Source organism: Cupressus sempervirens, chromosome 2 (assembly GCF_028749045.1).
Source record: "Cupressus sempervirens isolate cs-2001-9-10 chromosome 2, ASM2874904v1, whole genome shotgun sequence".
Lineage (NCBI taxonomy): Eukaryota > Viridiplantae > Streptophyta > Pinopsida > Cupressales > Cupressaceae > Cupressus > Cupressus sempervirens.
Genome location: NC_143119.1, coordinates 645,127,522 through 645,147,142, shown reverse-complemented (window position 1 = coordinate 645,147,142; position 19,621 = coordinate 645,127,522). Strand labels below are relative to the sequence as shown.

Below are 19,621 nucleotides of genomic sequence, written 5' to 3'. Positions count from 1 at the left end.
GATGAAGGTTATCATTTATTGGAAGCGCATCAAATTGAATAATCTCTACCTTGGTATCTCTATTAAAAAATTATTAAATTTTTTTTTTTGCTCTTGTTTTAACAAGTAGCATTTATTAATTTGAGTTTAATAGTATTTATTATTTTTTAGTTTTATATATATAATTTTTTTTATTTCCCTAACATTTTATTGAAGGGATTACTTAAGTAATAATAAATAATGTTATTTATATCTTATATTATAGTCATTCATAAAATATTTGAAATAATTTTCTCTCATTTAGAATTTTTAAAAAATATATATTTTCCTTTCATATATATATTAGAAATTCTCTTTTTTAAAAATTTATTTATGATTAAAATTCTTATTTTTCTTTCATTCTATCTTTGAAAATATTCTTTATTTAAATGATAATATTTAATCCTAATTTAAAAAAAAAAAAAAGTCTGGACATTCCTATTTGAAAGTTTCCTTATTACTCTTACTGTTCTTTTAGAACTTACCTTTTATTTTCATATCATAAGTCTCTTTTTAGTGGTTTCCTTTTTACTCCCTCTGTCTTTGATTTTTCCTCACCTATTTTAATCCTATTACTCTTTCCTTCATTATTTTTTTTGATACATTTTTTTTTCTCTCTTGTTTCCTTTTTACTGCTCTGCATTATTCTTTGCATGTGATACTGGTCGGTTCTTGCTGGTCTTGATTTTTTTTTTGGCTGCTTGTGCTTTAGAATAGTTCGTCTTGTTAATGCAAATCTCTTCCATCAGTTTAGCTGCTCCAGAAGAAGTTTTAGCAGCAACAGGATCCTGATTCAAATTCTTTGAGCTTTGCATGTCAATATTCTCAATATTGTTCCCAGTTAAACTCTTTCCAATACTTCCTTTACTAGAATTGCCAGCTTTTCTGTCCAACAAAGGTGATGCATTGTGATCCCGAAGAGCTTTTCCTGACATTTATGATAGCTAAGAGGATTTGAGTGCTTCTTTGCACTGTGCAAACTTGTTAATGTTATGATTCTTCATTTATATATGTACGCCATTTTCTGACAATAAGCGCCCCAATGTGCGCCAGAGGGCAATAAATTTTAGAAGCCCTATTTAAGGATCACTGCCAATGAAAAGGTCTCTGCTAACATAGTTGGATCCCCCGTATAGAAAAGAGACTCTAGCTCTACAGTAATTCATGGCATATTAAAAAGTTTTCGTGATAAAAAGGTGGCCTCCTTTGGCGCAATGCACACCAAGTTCACCTCCGTAAAGAAGAAAATCATGAAATCAAAAGGAGTCTAGCTCAAACAAAGAAAACCCCATGTGGGTAAACCCTAAACATAGAAATCATACCATACGGACCTTTGCAAACAAATTTCAGGCAAAAGCTCCAACAAGTGGCGAAGATGACCGATTGTGTAATCGAACTGACCTCCAGCGAGAAAATCTGAGAAAGTTCTTCTCTTCAACCTGCCGCCCTTTTGAGGAGCCTTCTCCTTGGGCTTCTTCTCGGCAGGGCTTTTCTCTCCAATAGTCTTCTTCTCCATACCAAAACCCATCAAGCCCAAGTCTTTTAAAATTGAAACAAAATTCAGCTTGCGGCCTTCTTTCTATATTTGAGATCATACTCCATTTTTTTTTGATTAAAGTTTCAAGTTTAATTTTTAATAATTGTTCTTTAATATAGTTTTTATGTGCATGTAAGGTTCAAAATAGCGATTTTAAAAAAGTTTATCATTACTCTAAGAAAGGTTTTCTTAATAAACCTTGAGCAATTCTTTTATTAATCAAGTTGTAGTATTAATAGTATATTTTATTTTCTTTTATTAAAATTTTCAAATGGTCATATTGTAGGTTATAAAACTAATTTATAACCTCTATACGGCTTTTGATCACATTTAAAGTTCTAATTTATAAGTTTGGTTATCTAATGTAGTTAAATTTTTTTTAAGTTATAAATTATTACGTTGTGAAATTCATTTATAACTTGTACGTTTGACTTTAATAATTAAAATTTGTATTAGTTAGATACATCTGAAAAATCTATTTTTAGCCTTCTATTTTAAGATTCCTTAGTAACGGTTCTGCATGTTGCAGGATTATTATTCCTCTAACGTTTTCTTGCAGGATTGCATTATTATTCGCCTGTTACAACATCTATTCTAAGATATTCTCTGACAACTTTTTATAACTCTTGATTATTATTTTTAGAATATTATTCTAAGTCTTCCATTTGTAGCATTACATGATAAAGAGAAATCATTGCTAAAAAAAGGGTTGTTGCTAATTAACCACGTTATCTGTTCATGTAAGATGCTTTTTCGGCTTTTATCATTCTAAAAATTCAATTTTTTTTACAAAAAAGCACTCTATTTTGGCAATCATTCCTAATAATTGTGATTAGATTCTGTTATCTAAAAGTACTATTTAAGAAGATTTTGTCTTTATTCAAAATGTTCATTCTAGATATATTTTTTAGAAGGATCCTCTCAATATTGTGACTTATCATATATTTATTTAAGTATATATGGGTGCACACATATATACCCAGATAAATATATAATTTTATGACTATAATAATTCAGAATTTGATTTATACCTTCACAAAATGAATTAAGTATTCATGTTTACCCTCAATGGAGTTTTATACCTGATATACATATTTTGTTTATTTTTGATCATCCTTGGATCTCTGCATTTTGAAAATAAAGTTTAATTTATTTTGATTGGATTATGAGTTATCTTACACATTTGCCTTCGACTTTATTGTGATATTTTATGCCCATGTTGGCACTTTATGGTGTTATACCATTGATATACATGATTTATATGATATTTGTTTTGAGTTGCATAGGGAGCCAATTTTTTTCAAGGATAACTATGTAGGTTCCCTCAGTATAACTGATACATAGTTTCCTTATCTGGCCCATGGAGTATACCTCCATCCTATATTGGTGTGCACTCATTTTATATGGAGTTTCCCTCCATTTGGTTCTATTGATTCCACTTTGAAAGATTAATATTTATATGGAGTTTCCCTCCATTTGATTCTATTTGCTCTATTTTGAAAGGTTGATATTTATGGAGTTTCTCTCCATGATTGTTCCATTTTGTTCCTCAATACGAGGATGATATTTTATGGAGATTTCCCATTTCAATCTCTTTATCTCCTTGGTGTATGCTCCTAGTTTTGATTTAGTCATGGTATGACTTCCTACACTTTACTCATTTTTGAGTGTATAGGTGACGAGGCTACCATATCTTGGAGCACTCCAATATTGGAGACTCTATTTGAGAAAGTTGTTTTGACCCATGATGATTTTTTTTTCTCGTGGCAATGAAGTTGCTTGTCCATGATGGATTTCCAATTTGAAGGCAATATGTTGTTACACCCTCATAATCCATTCGTTTGAGTATCCTAACAAATCATGATAATACTAATTTGATCAGCATGTCTCTCTCTTTACTTTATTTTCATATATTAATGTGATAATGATCTGCATACTTTATTGCTTAGATCATGAGTCATGCATGTTATGGATTGATCACCCATTAACTTGCAGTGGGATGATTCATTAAGTGGACTGTCTATATCCACATGATTGATGCAATATTGATGCAAGTATCATTAGTTGGCCTTGTCTATGGTCATTTGTGCATTAGTATAATATACTTTTCATGAGAGCATTGATCAAGCTTTTTACTCAATTTGTCCTTGTTGACAATTTTTTGAGCATATAATTTAACTTGATAGCAGGTTATCTCCATTGTTTTGTGGTGACATGTTTTATTTTCCTCTATTTCTCTATGAAAATTTTCTTATCCTTATTCAAAAGGATTTCTAATTTGAATATAAGATGAACTGCTTCCTGTGGATAGTTGTCTTGTTTCTTGTCTCTATGTTTTTCAGGTAATCCATCCAGCACATACAAGATTTGGTGTACCTATCCACTTCTCTCTTGGCTCTACGAAGATCTACATACACTCACAAGAGACCTTTTGCATCATTGAAGATCAAGATTGCTTCTATTTATAATTTCATTGTAAAAATTTGGGTTTAATACCCTTTGATGTAATTTCCCCAAGTAAAGATTAAAGGGGGGTGTTAGAATTGGTAATCTTTCCTTGGTTGTATTTATTAAATGGGATAAACCAAGGTATCCCTTATGTTGATTGTCCTCTAGTCCACATGTGAGGACAAGTCTATTTTGTAATTCCTTCATTAAGGAAAATAGTTAGTCCTCCTTAAGAGGATTATGACACTTGTTATGCACACACTTATGAATGTGGCAATCATTCACTTGGGAGTTACAAATAACTCCTCTTCTCATCTCTTTATAAGAGATGCTTCTCTCTCATTCACAACACACAATCACTATGTAGTTCTTGTAATGAGCCAGTGGCTCCATTTTCTCTCTTCTCTCTCCTTCTTTCATTCTTTAGGCATTTGCCTCATTCATATTATTCACAAGGGGTTTTCTTTGCTTTCCCCTTTCAAATCTTTGTCTCCTCTTGTTGATTCATTGGTGGTTGTTCATTCTTTCACTCTCTCTTGGATCTGAGTTTATGGTAACTATTTTCACAAACTCTCTTGGATTAATTGTTAATTCTTTTATTTTAGTTCATTTCAACGTTATTATTTCTAACAACAAGCATTACAAGTTTATTTGTGGAGTCTCATATTTCCTATGTTACTTTGAGCTTCTGGGACCGGGGGACGGGGAAATAGGTTTTTGGGACTAATTTTTGCTGGAGCAAGGACTCCAAGGGATGACTATATATATTTTCGTGAATATCAGAACAAAAAAATTGTAACATTTATCATAGTGACATAATAACAAAATCATTGATCAACATCAAACCATCATTGAACATAGCATCAAATGAATCAAATGAATCATCACTGCATATGAATATATGATGACATCGAATTATTCAAATGAGAATTCAAATTTCAATTTCATATATTCATAGATATAAATTATAATTCATTGAAACAATGAAAACTATCATAGAATAATATTATTTATCAAATGTGAGTAGGCTGCAAGTTTCACTCTCAACAAAATGAAAAGTTAAAGACTTAAAGAGTTAAAACCTCATACCATATATCGATTCTCAATTAGCCATGTTAGTTTATCATATAATGTTAAAAGACTCAAAGTATGAAACTTCAAAGTCAATGTATCATATAGTGTCATAACCTTTTTCTTCTCTGCCCACACTCACAATCATGTTCATAGTTTTGTTCTTTGCACACATGCTCTATCATTTCTTTGTTGTTTATTGTTTTTTATCTAGAAGGAAAGAAATGTGTTACATAGTATAGTATATACTATATACTTTATGAGTGTATAACTTATATGATATGAATTTTGTAAACACAAGAAATATGTGATTTTATAAGATTATAATTTAACCATTATAAAATATTAAATTTTAATATTTCAATAGTTTTTAGAGTTGGCTGACATGTGGGGTTCAAGTGTGCCAAAGAAAACTTGCGAATATTAATAAAATGCTTTTTATTCCATTTTGCCATAAAAAATGACATTCTGTCCCCAACCATCCTAGGGACGACCAACATAGGTAAAAAACTCCTTGACCAATTTTGGTTTTTCCAATACAACTTTCTAAAATTGTGCTTAATTAGGGATGGCTTGGAAACATTTCCCATTGTCCCCTCATCCCCAAAACCAATTCCAAAACTTGGCCGTTAGGGGTGGAAACATGTTTCTGAGTAACACTGCATAATTTAGACTTGGAGGGAGAAAGTATTCATTATAGTATGATGAAGTTGATTTGTCTTTAGTTGTTGAGAAGAACCCTTGGATCCTCTTGTTCATTCTTCACATGACCATTTATCATAGTTTGATATGATTGTGGATACTCTTGACTAATATTTGGAGGAGGAATCTTTTTTTGAAGGAGATACATGGGAGCTTGTTTTACATACATCTCTACTAGATTGTGAATTGTCATCTTCATTGGTATGGCTGAGAACTTCTAATTTGAATGCGACAACTTTCAGCATCACCATAGAAACACATGAGCAACATTTAGGGACTTAATATATTTTGTACTTCCTTCCTTCATATTCCTTTAGTTAATGGGAAGATAGTCTTCATACACCTTTGGTTTTGTTTTTTTCTCGAGGCAGGAATGTTGTTTGATGTTTGTGCCTTCAACATCCTATTTTGAGCAATAACCATTGGTATGATTGACTACTTATGGAAGGGCTCATTATCCTCTCTATTTTGGAGGGATTTCTTCCTTGCACAAGATTCTTTTGTGTTGGGAAACTTGTTTTCTTTTCTCTTTTGAGGAGGAATTTTGTACCACTAGCTTTTCTCCTTTTCTATGTTTTTGAGAGATTATTTTGTACATGGGTACTTAACGTGGCCTTGTAGCCAAGACTCATATTTGTGTGCATCACCCACTAACATAGTAACGTGAATCGGAATCGTATCGGAATCGACACGGCCGAATCGAATCGTGAATCGGGGGTGAATCGCCGGTGAATCGGCAAATTTATAAAAACCCTTTAAATGTAAAGATTTTAACAATTTAAGACTTATTTCATACAGCCTTTATTGAATATAACTTAAAAACACTATAACATCATCAAATAGAATCTAACATACATAAACATGAAACATAAAATCCATCACATACGTAACTATGTTATCATTATGTACTAAAATGTAAATTGTATGCTAGCTGAAGTAAATAAAAATCAAATGATCATAATGATTCAAATCATAGAATCAGTAAGATGAAATCATGAAGATCTATAAGACAAAATCATAAATGTATGTATAAATCTAAGATGAAGATCCATGAAGCTTTGAAACATATGTCTATCAGTGATTTAGTAGCACTATCAATATCTATACAGTGTAAACAAAATATAAAAACAAGGCTCCAGCTCAAGCCTCATCATCCTCATCATCATCCTCTAGCTCTGCTGTAGCCTCAACCTCAGCCTTTGAGTATCCAGTTTGCCTATGAGAAAGGCGTGTAAGGTAGGTCCTAGAGGACCGCCGAGCCATGTCCCCTACATGGGCAATGTGCTCACGAATAACATCGCTAGGGCCTGCGTCTGTGCGTGCGCGTGTGCGTCTACTAATGCCTAAACGTGCTCTAGTTGCCTCCTCTGCCCTGGCCATAGCCTCAGCCTCTACATCCACCTGGTCAACCCACGCGCGGTCTTCCTCAGTGAAGACTGGGTCCACGGTCTCTGTGATCCACTCTGATTCTGGATCAATCTCCTCTAGAATGATCGGAGAGGATTTAGCGCCCAAAATCTGTCTGATCCTAAGATGAAGGTTGTAATGAACAAAGACGAGATCATTCAACTTTTGCACTATCAACCTGTTTCTCCTCTTCGAGTGGATGTGCTCGAACATGGACCAACTGCGCTCACATCCAGAAGCGTTGCTCGGCTGACTCAGAATGCGGATGGCAATTTTTTGAAGGTTTGGGGTTGTGGCCCCAAACATTTGCCACCATCTATCCGAAATAAGGAAAAAACAAAAACAGTTAGTCTCATTTACAAATTACAACTCTAAAATTAATGCATTATATAATCAACTTTAAGTTTAGAATCTAGATTCATGAACATTGAATATATTATTTAATTTTTATCTGGCTGTAGTGTTGTCTGAGCATTTATGGCCATCCTGCTAGAGAAAAGTGGCCCCTCCTTATTGTTGAACTGGTCTAGCTCAACAATCACAGCAGCGCTATTTTCATCACTACTCAATCTCTGAATCACTGTGTATAAGCCAATGAGAACCTCTGCATCCGCCTTGAACTCAAGATGGAAACGAAATGCCGGATTCAGATAGTAAGCTGCTGCGTGGATGGGTCGATGGAGCTAATTCTGCCATCTCCTATCGATGATGTCCCAAATAGGGCCATACCTTTCCTGCACTCCTGCATATTGGGCTCTGATGGCCTCCTTGGCCCTATCCATGCCCTCATAAATGTAGCCCATAGAGGGCTTCTCCCCATCAGCAGTTCGTAGCAAAGCTACAAGGGGCTCAGTGACCTACATATAAAGTAAAACAAAAAATTTGAGTCAAAACTTAAATATAAAATAATATAACTTAAAGTAAAAGCAAAATACTAAATGTTAAATTGCAATAAATTTACCTTAAGGATTTCTCTAGCGGGTTTCCAAAAACCATCCTCATCAAATATGCAATCCGCCACATCTAACCCTACAGTGGTCGTAGCATAGGAAGAGCAAATCCACTCCTGCCCAACAAACATGCTCCTCAATCCATCCCTTGATGTCAACAAGGACTGCAAGGTGATGAAATTCGAGGCAAACCTTGTGATACCTGGGTGAGCTAACTCCTTGCCTTTTGTGTACTTCCTCATTGTGCTAAGGACAAATGCATGATTATAAATGAATTTGCATATGTTTTTTGCCCTTTCCACACATGACTTGACAAACTCAAGTTTGCCAATTTCCTCCAATATGAGGTCAATGTAGTGTGCCGCACAAGGGGACCAAAATATGGTGGGGTGCCTCTCCATCAAAAGTTTACCTACAACAATTTTAAGTCAATTAGAAACTCAAATTTCAAAATTCAAATAAGTTTATTTTCAAAACTTGAAAAGTTAAAAGTTTACCTGCTACAACATAATTTGCTGCATTATCCGTCACCACCTGTATCACATTTTGTTCCCCCCATCTCTGCTATAACTTCCTCAATAGCCTCACATAAATATGTGGCATTTTTCACATGTGCGGAAGCATCAATGGATTTTATGAACATGGTATATCCTACAAGTAACAAAACAACGAATTATAATATTAAATGGATCATTAACGAATTAGCATTCAACAAATCAAAATTTACAATTATGTATGTAGGAAAGTAGAATGATCAATCACCTCCACAGGATACAAGAAAATTGAGGAGTGTTCTATTCCTCCTATCGGTCCAACCATCAGTTATGATGGTGCAACCCTTTGCAATCCATTCCTTTTGGTTCTCCTCGAGGTCAACCCTCATGTCCTCTACCATCTCATGCAGGAGGTATCCGCTCAACTCAGCCTCAGTTGGGGCTTTAAACCCCGGACCACAAATAGCAACCGCATCTATCATATTCTGCCAATAAGGAGCCCTATCACAAATAAAAGTTTAGATGTCAAAGACTCAAATTATAAAACAAGTAAATATAATTAAAGTTTTACTTTTACTTTTAATTTTAACTTTAAAGAAAACAAAGAAAAAAGAATCAATTACCTGGCTGCAATAAATGGAATGTTGCAAAAGTACCAAAATTTGCATATCTCCTTTCTAGCAACATCGTGAATCTCCTTGTTCAAACCCATGCCCTCAAGCGTGGGTTGGGAACCAGGAGTAGTGTAGGGCACAAAGTAACTATCCATTCTTTTTTTTCGCACTCTAGGCTACAATAGGTTGGTGTGGGACTCTGTCTCAGTATGTGACCGACTAGCACTAGCACTAGCATTAGCACGAGCAGAAGAACTAGGATAAAAAGGAGGCCTAGAAGAACCCTCCCCAACACAATCTACGGATGCGGAAGCTGATACAAATGCAGATGTGGATGCGGCTGCGGATGCGGGAACATGGGAGCCAATACCCCTTAACCCTTCAACTTGCATTTTCCTATTTGCTTTGTCTTTTTCAATTTTTTCTAATGCCATTAAGCAAGTGCATTTTGCCTCAAGAGTTTGGTGAGTGCAAACTGTAACATCGTGTCCAGGTATAGCAGCAATGTGGAATTTCAATCTATAAATACCCCCGGAAGTTATTTTTTCTTTACAAAACATGCATTTTGTTTGATGTTTGGTTCTTCCAGGAAACTCTTCATTATATTTCCAACATTCATCTTTTTTACTCATTGGAATTTGCGAAAAACGAGAGCAAAGGCTGCTGCAATAATTTTTTTTATGTAAAATATCAAAGTTTGAAGCTAATAAAAATTAGAAAACAACAAACCCTAGCTTGCAACTTAGTAAAAATAAAGAACATTCAAGATTTACACTAAAATTCTTGAAAACTATAGAAATTTAACAAAAAACGCATAATACACTAAAAATTTAACAAAAAATGCATAATACACCAACATGCAAGAAAAAAATAAGCACTTACCTCTTGCAAATGAGTTGAGGAGTGTTGATATTGGCTCCTTAATGCTCCCAAAGCAATTGATGGGCTCCCCAAATGGCCTGCTGATCTCTTTGGTGCTCTTCCTTCTTGCCGGTTGGAAACCTATGGCTTTTCTTTTCTCTTCTTCTCTCTCACTTTTCCTCTCTTCTACTCATGCTTAACAAATAGAAGGCCCTTTAGGGTTATAACAAAGAGAATAGGTCAAAAACAAAGTGAAAAAAACAAGTGATTTTTTTTAAAATTTCAACTTCCTTTTTTACATGCCGTGGGCGATTCATACCCGATTTTTACAGGCGATTTTGGCAATTTTTACATGAATTGCCTGAATTGGCAATTCAGGGGATTCATGGCCCAGAAATTGGCGATACCGATACACGATGCAAAAAAAATCGCCCAGCATGAATCTGGTCGCGGAATCGCCGATTCAGGCGATTTTTGGGCGATTCTCGTTACTATGCCCACTAAGCTATACTTAAGGGGTGTGTTAGTGTAGGATTTTGTTTTCCTTATGTTAGTAGCAAAAAATTATTTTCCTTATATTAAGCTTGCTTAGGTTTTATTAGAATGGTTAGGAGGACACATGGCATAATTCCACAATTACAAGTGCCATTCTTACCCCCCTTTGGGTAGTTGAATGTCTCACCCATGGTTACAATACTCGGGCTCTCCTCGAATTCGGTTAGCTGACTTCTGACTCAAATTTGACAAATTGCAAAACCGAAGAAATTCGAAGATTTTTAAGAATTTAAGGTTTTTTTCATGCATTATTTAGTTAGGTAATATCAAATACACAATAATTGAGAAAAATAGAAGCTACTTGGCACACATACACAAGTTTACATAGATTACACAAGTATAATAGACAATTTCTGAAGGAAATAAGTTAAACTAATTAACACATTAGAAATATAAATAGTGTCATTGTCAAATGTCTACGATTATCAATTTATCATGGATTATGAAATCCATGGAGTGAAAAGTTCAAATCATATATCAAAATAAAAGGCTCAGAGTAGCCTCTATCTTCGTATGAGTACACCTAGGATAGGTCATGAAAGATTCAACAATTATCTTCTCACCTTGTGTGTGAGGCTTAGTCTCAGCGGCATTCTCATCATCCTCATCATCTTTGTCATCATTGGATCCCTCACCTTCAACCTTAGGGTCCTCTGTTGGGTCTCCTCGCACTCTAGCCTCCTTCTGTCCATCACTATGCATGTGACTTAATCTACTTAATCAACCGATTCCAAGTCATCATTGAAGACAAGAGCAACAATCTCAGTCTTCTGCTTTGCTTGTGGATCATCCTCCTCTACTTTGATAGGAGATGTGTTAGTGCTCAATATTTGTTTGTGACAAAGGCGAAGGTTGTAATGACAAACACAAGATCATTTAACCTTTTTACTGCCACACTTTTGCCCTTCTTCGAGTGTATATGCTCAAACATACTCTAGAGTCTAAATCTGTTCAGATCCTGAAGTACTGCATGACTAGATCAAGGTATAAATTGTGATCCACCGTTGATTTAACATTGAAGTACCAAACTTCTCCTATCATGCATTTGAAACAAGAAAATTAAAAAATCGATTCTATAAGTTTAACTTTGTCAATGTAAAATGGTAATAGAATTAGAAATTGGAATCATAGATTTGTTTTGGCATTAGCATTGACTGATTTTTCTTGCAGAAGTCTATTTGTGAATTACTCTTCGTTTCTCTCTCACAAACTACATTTGCTTGAACTGTTGCAGTTGGTGACACTCTGTCACGAACCCTCCTCAAATAGAGACCCACAATTATAAACGATCAAGATATTAAAACGAGACATGATATAATTTATTATTATATAATAATTAATAATAGATATAGACATTATTATTAATAATGTTAATCAAATATTATTATTAATAATTCATATTTTCAAATATATTAATAATTTATTTTCATTATCAATTTATATCAACATTCATATTCCATAGTTCATAATTTATATAATATATCTACATATCTATATTAGCATTAATGATATGACATATTAAGGGTTAATAAAGGTGGTAGAACACCACCTCTCATGAGTAATAAAGGTGGGTGAGCGCCACCTCTCATGAGGGGACGTCAGCTCTCAAGTGGGCCCCTTCAACATGTATTACAATTTGAAACACGAAAAGCAAAAAGACACAGAGATAAAAAGATGAAGGAAATTATATAATGATGACAGGAAACAAATAATAATTTTATGGACAAAAATATAGCCCAGAGGAGATATAAGGACCAAAGAGTATATATAAACAATGATATTTGAAAGGACGACTTCTTATTGGTCAGGCTCATCATGCATCAATGAAATGATATTTGACACATGTTATAAAGATGACATCATCATATAAAAGGTGGCGAACAAAGCACCTTGCACTATGTGGATACCACAGAGGGATAAAGTATGAAATAGACAAATAGAAAAGAATTAAAGAATCATCCAACTCACTCTACCCCTACTATCCCATGTGGATACCCTCGAAACAAAAGATATAAAGCGGCACTATGGGAATTGTTTTAGATGATATGTGCATCATATTGGGTTCCATGTATGAAACTTACATAGGACTCTAGAACCAAGGATTAGCACGTTGACTCCATTCAACCTAGCTCACGGATTTATGCACAGTGACGTCAACCATTACCTTGGAAAGTTATAAGAGTATATACATAATACTTGCATACTAAGAATGAAATTAATGTATAGTCTTAGTATAGTTAGAAAAACATAATTTGTATATTGATCTAATAAACAAATATGTTGAATTCATGAATCCTAATGTTATTATGAGATGTAAATAGCAGTATAAATAAGAATAGAGGTAAATAAATGTAATAAGATTATTACTCCTAGAATTAGAATTAGAATTAATTTCCTTAATATCAGGAAAAGACCTATTATTATGTTCATTATTTGACTGTTGGTAGGAAGTGGATAGTGTCCTCGCCTTTATAAATCCAATCGAATGGATTTTATCCCAATAGAGGGAAAAGGTCAGCGTTCTATAAATCTTTTTTAAATGGACTTGAAGTTTAGGCAACTTAGATAACATCTATATCCTTCGGGCCGCGAATTCAAATAATAATATCATGTGATATTTGAAATGATTGTTATGAACATTACATTGATTAATAAGTTTAAATCCTGATCAACTCAAATAGGGGACATTACACTCTCTACATCATCATAAAGCCCACGCGATATTTCATCATGGACCTTGAAACTTGAGCTCAATTGGTATCCCATACTAAGGTAGTGGGCAACTACATGTAAAGGGTTGTGAAGTAGATTGTGCCATTGTCGATCAATGACATCTGTATGAGGCCATATTTATCTTGATTCCCTACATAAAAAGATCTAATGGCCTCTTTCACCTTGTCTTGCCTTCATAAGAGACTCTATGAGTTATAATCATGGTAAAGGTTGAAACATTAAGCTTTAAGTTTTAGTTTTAAAAATGAACAATGAACATAAATAAATGTGAAAAAAAATGATGAAATGAAATGGAAATAAGGACAAAAATGAAAATTGCTTGCACAATCTTTGTAAAAGCCATTCTCATAAAAAAACACGATCAATCGTCTCACTAGTTGCGTTGGTTGTCTTCACATCTAATGACGTGGTCCACTCACAAACACACGTTTCAAACTGGCCTCAGATTGAAGCAAGGATTGCAATGCGATAAAGTTTGTTGCAAATTGGGTGACCCTTGGATGAGGCAACTCTTTTTTATGTTTGAACTTTCTCATAAGTTTGAGGACTTAAGTATGACTATATATTAATTTATAGGTACTCCTTTTGTACTTTACACATGTTTTTATCTAGGGAAGTTTACCAAGATCCTCCAACACGAGGTCAGTGTAATGAGCAACACATGTTAAATCTACAATCTAGAAATCCATAAAGATAACCAGCAATAAAAGAAGACAAAACTGAAACAAGGAACACCAGAAATATCTTGGGAAAACCCTTCTAGAATGAAGGGAAAAACCCAGCTACACAGCAAAAGATCATTTCATTGATGATAAAAGTTCAAGTGTACAAGCTATCGCTTGATGTGAATATATAACAATAGGAAAGACTAATCATATAATAACCGAAGGTCTCTTGAGTTTCTCATAACTCCTATAATTAATTATGACTCTTCCAATATTCATGCCTCAATGCATGTGAATGACACATGTCACTTACATTTATTATTACAAATTAAACTTAAGTGTCCTTTTCAGCTGAAGATGACAATAATGGTAATAACGTCCAGATTTCGAGAGATAAAGATCTGTATCGCAGCTACAAACTTTAACACTCCCTCTTAGCAAGAGAGATATCTTTAGCTGAACAGTCACACAAAGTTGCAAAAAAATGTCAATGATAAATTCTGATCATACGAATTCAAAACATAATTCATGGGATTTCTCAACATTAACACCTGTAACAATGAATCATAAACATGAAACTCTATAACAATCAATCATATTCATGGAATCACCCAATATGAAAGACCTGTAACAATCAATCATATTCATGGAATCGCTCAACATGAAACCTTGTAACAATCAATCATATTCATGGAATCACTCAACATGAAAAGATTTGCAAGACTCATAGCTAAGCCTTTATTCATGGACTCTCTCAACGTGAATTGTCATGGAATCTCTCAATATGACATCCAACTCCCATCACGAAATCTCTCAACGTGATGACATTATGGACACTCTCAACATGATGTTCACTATCACATAGTGAAAGAGTTATCATAGCTGATCTTACAATCTTATTTATTCACACAAGAATAGACATAATAAAAGCAAGACTTGGTTCCATTTAAGTCTCAAATTAGATACCACAAGCATCACAATCATAAATGAGAACGAAGGGGATTTCTTAAACACTCCCTCTTAATTATGAAGCCTCCCTCTGAAGCTAAAATCAACCATCAATGCTAAAAATAATCTCTTTCAAGCTATATAAACATAAATACTCATCTTTTTGTGGTCTAATCTCAATAAGCACACAAACAAAGAGATTCAGAATAATGCCTGTAAATCTCATAGCATTAATATAATTAGAAGAATATAATATCAACATAACAATAATACTTATCTCTTTAATTCCATGCAATACTTATCTCCGCAACCTCATGCAATACTATTTCACAACAAAGTCCCACTTTGTAGCTGAAGAATGCAATCACAACTAAAGTTCTTTTCCAGTAAGAATCTCAAATTCTACAATACCAATAACTTATCACAAATAAAGAACCTTATTAATAAAATTCATTCAATCCAAAAAAAAAAAAAAAACTTTTGAGTATCATAAGAAGATAGCTAAAGAAACTTCCCTAAAAAAGAATCATAAGCTCCCTCTGTAGCAAAGTTGGTCTCATCGTGCATGACCCATTTCCAACAGAATTGATCCATGCTAATGACCTGAGTCCCAAATGGAATAAAACCGTGTTTTGGTCGAATTTCGTGATATCCTCTACACAACATATATTTTAGACTTCTTGAAATTCTGTCACCTATGATTGAGGCTCAACATACACTTCAAAGAAATATTTGATGATCCTTGTCCATATGCAAAGAAACTTGACTATGGAGAAGAAAACGATCAAAATAGAATACATGTAATCCAACAACCTGACACTCCACGACATAATTTCTTTGTAATATTCATCGGTCCACTAAAAATAACGAACTGGGAATGCTCTTCAAGAATCCAGATTGCATACTAAAGTTTTTAACGTTATAATCACACTGTGCGACTAGATTTTAAACTCCTTTCGCTACTCCTTCATACAGTACAAGACAAATGCAAAACACAAGGTAATATCAAATGAACCGATGGTCATAAAGATACTTTAAAATGTGAACCAAAAAATAATGATTATGACGAAGGAGTAAAATCCACTTGCAGAAAATTGTGAAAGATTTTAATTAAAATGCGTGAACATAATCAAGATGCCTTACAACCACGAAAGATCGTTACGAAGAGATACAAATTTTCATAAAGAGGTAACGGAAGCAAAAGAAACCACGATTCTTTGCCAGCACGTATGGTTCCGCTTCCATGATGTTGCTGCCGCCATCAGAGGGGATCTCTCTTCTACTATTGCTGCTGATCGATAATGATTTGGGAGCATATATTCTGAGGGAACTGTCAATACATCCAACCAATACTCGACACCCCCATACCCCAACGCTTTCAATTTTGGCAGGACATCCCTTCACTACTTGAAATGAATCATAGGCATTGTGCACCAATTTCTTCTCCTTCCTTTGATCCCGTATAAATTCAGTTACTGCTAATCTACAATAATTTACGAGCTAGTGGCATGAACTAGTGATGCTACAGATTATTGTCATCGACTTGTATTACTTTGATCTCGATATGAATATGCTTCACCAGATTCTACACAAAACAATCATATGTTAATGATTATAATAAAAATCTATTATGAAGGCACGCAAAAATAATAATAAAACTACATCCCACTAGCTCAACGCCCGACAATAAAGGAAGAGGTGGTGGTGATAGCAGCATCATAGCTCTACATCATCTATGACATTCAAAGCATTGAATTGTAATCCACTGATGAGGAGAAGATCCTCTTATCAGAACAACATAACATCCGATTAATTCTTTGTAATGGACACCCAGGAATGCCCAAAAGCTGAACCAACTATTGAAATTATATTAATTCTAAAAATGCTGCAATCAAGTACAAAGAGATGTATTCCAAAGGCCAAACCCTAAGGGAATGACGTCTAGAATGTTACAACAGAGAATGAACGTCCCTTATTGCCAAAAAAGAGTGTGATTCACACATCCAAGCTCTTATCAAATGCAAGTTATAATCATCCGATACAATAATCCGATGATCAGCAATGAGACTTTCAACCCTATTTATCCTTTTCTTCATCCTTCTGGAAGGAACTAAAAAATTAATTAATTGCAAGAGCTAGAAGCTTCCTCCTTCCAATAATTAATGCGTACCCTAGAAATTTCTCCTTGGCAATAATTAATTAAATCACGAGAGGCTTCCGTCCTTCCAATAATTAATTCATACCCTAGAAGCTTTTAATACAAAGTCACCTTTTAATTTTTAATTGAATGACTTTAATTTTTCTTATCCTCCACTTAGATTTTGGAGAGTGTGAGAGCTAAAAGATGGGATCATTACAAATCCGCCCTCCTTGAAATTGCTTGTCCTCAAGCAATTTAGTAACATAATGAACTCCAACCTCCACCTGGATCCCAATTGAAGTAATATGTGATATCCATATAGACATTAAACAAACTGCAAACGAACATCATTAAGACCAACCACATGTCTTGCAAGTTAGCTCCCAAAACTTGTGCTAATGAAGTATAAGTCTGGATGTCACCAGAAGGCGGCTGCATAGAAGATCTATGAAACCTCTTCCTCCCAACTGCTGAAACATAAAACTGAATCTTTGTAGATGGTGAAAACTGAGCCCAACTCCACTCAGGTGAATGATCAACATCAGCCTCAAACATCAGATTGTCATAAGACAATGTTGCATCCATGTTGAACATAGTACTATCCCAAGAGTGAACATTAACACTTTGTTGATCGATAGTATAATATGACTCTGTCACTATATTGCTCACCTCATTAGCAATAACAAGTGTACTATCATCAGAGCACACATCTACAACCGCATGCTTATTGCCAAACTCCTCGTTGGATGGTTCAACTGACATAGAAGTGGTTGTTGATATGACAGTTCCCTTGCATTCTCCTAATTCCACTATTGCTACGTCATCATCCCCTGACAAGGCTTCATATGTGGTCTCCTGACTTTGCACGCATGTCTCTATTGACTTTGCCGAAATGCCCACATCACCAACATCATAGCTGGCTGGCTCTATACGTGTCTCGATCCCACCTGAGAAATCGACTACCTTCTGCTCTGGAGCAACATACAAATTGTCAATGTTGATGCCCATCTGTCTAGCCATAAGCTGCAACATCATATCCATTCGCCTATTTTGCTCCTGTTGCATCCTATTATGCTCCTGTTGCATATGTTGCCCCTTCTCTAATGTACCAATAACTGTCTGAACATCACATCTTGATCTGGACTAATATACATCTTTCTCCAGCTATCAATATGATCTCCACAGGATGGCAGGACTTATAGCTCTGATACCACTGTAATGGCTACCCTAGAAATATCTCTGATACCACTGTAATGGGCACCTACTGGTTATAACTTCGTGAAACACTTTGCAAACAAGCTCTGATACCACTGTAATGGACACCCAGGAATGCTCAAAAGCTGAACCAACTATTGAAATTATATTAATTCTAAAAATGCTGCAATCAAGTACAAAGAGATGTATTCCAAAGGCCAAACCCTAAGGGAATGACGTCTAGAATGTTACAACAGAGAATGAACGTCCCCTATTGCCAAAAAAGAGTGTGATTCACACATCCAAGCTCTTATCAAATGCAAGTTATAATCATCCGATACAATAATCCGATGATCAGCAATGAGATTTTCAGCCCTATTTATCCTTTTCTTCATCCTTCTGAAAGGAACTAAAACATTAATTAATTGCAAGAGCTAGAAGCTTCCTTCTTCCAATAATTAATGTGTACCCTAGAAATTCCTCCTTGGCAATAATTAATTAAATCACAAGAGGCTTCCGTCCTTCCAATAATTAATTCATACCCTAGAAGCTTTTAATACAAAGTCACCTTTTAATTTTTAAGTGAATGACTTTAATTTTTCTTATCCTCCACTTAGATTTTGGAGAGCGTGAGAGCTAAAAGATGGGATCATTACATTCTTCACCATGGACGAAATTGAGAAGATGAAAGAGCATGGATTCCCACCAGCAGACAAACTTCAAATATTTTAACACTTCATATTGCCAATCAAAAGGATACACAAGATATAGGGCAAAACAAACTTCTTTATCGCTACCATCTAAACTAGGCTCTGATACTATGTTAAATCTACAGTCCAAAAATCCATAAAGATAACTAGCAATAAAAGAAGACAAAACTGAAACAAGGAACACCAGAAATATCCGGGGAAAACCCTTCTAAAATGAAGGGAAAAACCCAGCCTTACAACAAAAGATCATTTCATTGATGATAAAAGTTCAAGTGTACAAGCTATCGCTTGATGCAAATATATAACAATAGGAAAGACTTTTCATATAATAATCGAAGGTCTCTTGAGTTTCTCATAACTCCTGTAATTAATTATGACTTCCAATATTCATGCCTCAATGCATGTGAATAACACATGTCATTTACATTTATTATTACAAATTAAACTTAAGTGTCCTTTTCAGCTGAAGATGACAATAACGGTAATAACGTCCAGATTTCGAGAGATAAAGATCTCTATCGTAACTACAAATTGTAACAACACAAGGGGTCCAAAAGAAGAGGCAGTGCCTCAC

At 34.6% G+C, this 19,621-nt stretch overlaps 4 protein-coding genes across 7 annotated transcripts in view; 1 reads left to right on the top strand and 3 right to left on the bottom strand.

The window, feature by feature from the left end:
* LOC149575029 (RNA polymerase II C-terminal domain phosphatase-like 1) overlaps positions 1–19,621 on the top strand; it is a 63,338-nt gene that overhangs the window by 10,565 nt on the left and 33,152 nt on the right. The window lies entirely within an intron of this gene.
* On the bottom strand, positions 544–1,451 carry LOC149575032 (uncharacterized). Its single transcript, XM_089814893.1, has 2 exons — positions 1,350–1,451; positions 544–962 (listed from the first exon to the last, which is right to left on the bottom strand). Exon 2 carries the CDS (start codon positions 951–953, stop codon positions 648–650), a length of 306 nt encoding a protein of 101 aa, XP_089671019.1. The 5' UTR covers positions 954–962; positions 1,350–1,451; the 3' UTR covers positions 544–647.
* LOC149575031 (uncharacterized) lies at positions 7,823–8,457 on the bottom strand. Its single transcript, XM_089814891.1, has 2 exons — positions 8,145–8,457; positions 7,823–8,040 (listed from the first exon to the last, which is right to left on the bottom strand). Exons 1-2 carry the CDS (start codon positions 8,373–8,375, stop codon positions 7,867–7,869), a joined length of 405 nt encoding a protein of 134 aa, XP_089671017.1. The 5' UTR covers positions 8,376–8,457; the 3' UTR covers positions 7,823–7,866.
* On the bottom strand, positions 8,738–9,383 carry LOC149575030 (uncharacterized). Its single transcript, XM_089814892.1, has 2 exons — positions 9,251–9,383; positions 8,738–9,128 (listed from the first exon to the last, which is right to left on the bottom strand). The coding sequence occupies exons 1-2, from the start codon at positions 9,337–9,339 to the stop codon at positions 8,888–8,890; spliced, it is 330 nt and encodes a 109-aa protein (XP_089671018.1). The 5' UTR covers positions 9,340–9,383; the 3' UTR covers positions 8,738–8,887.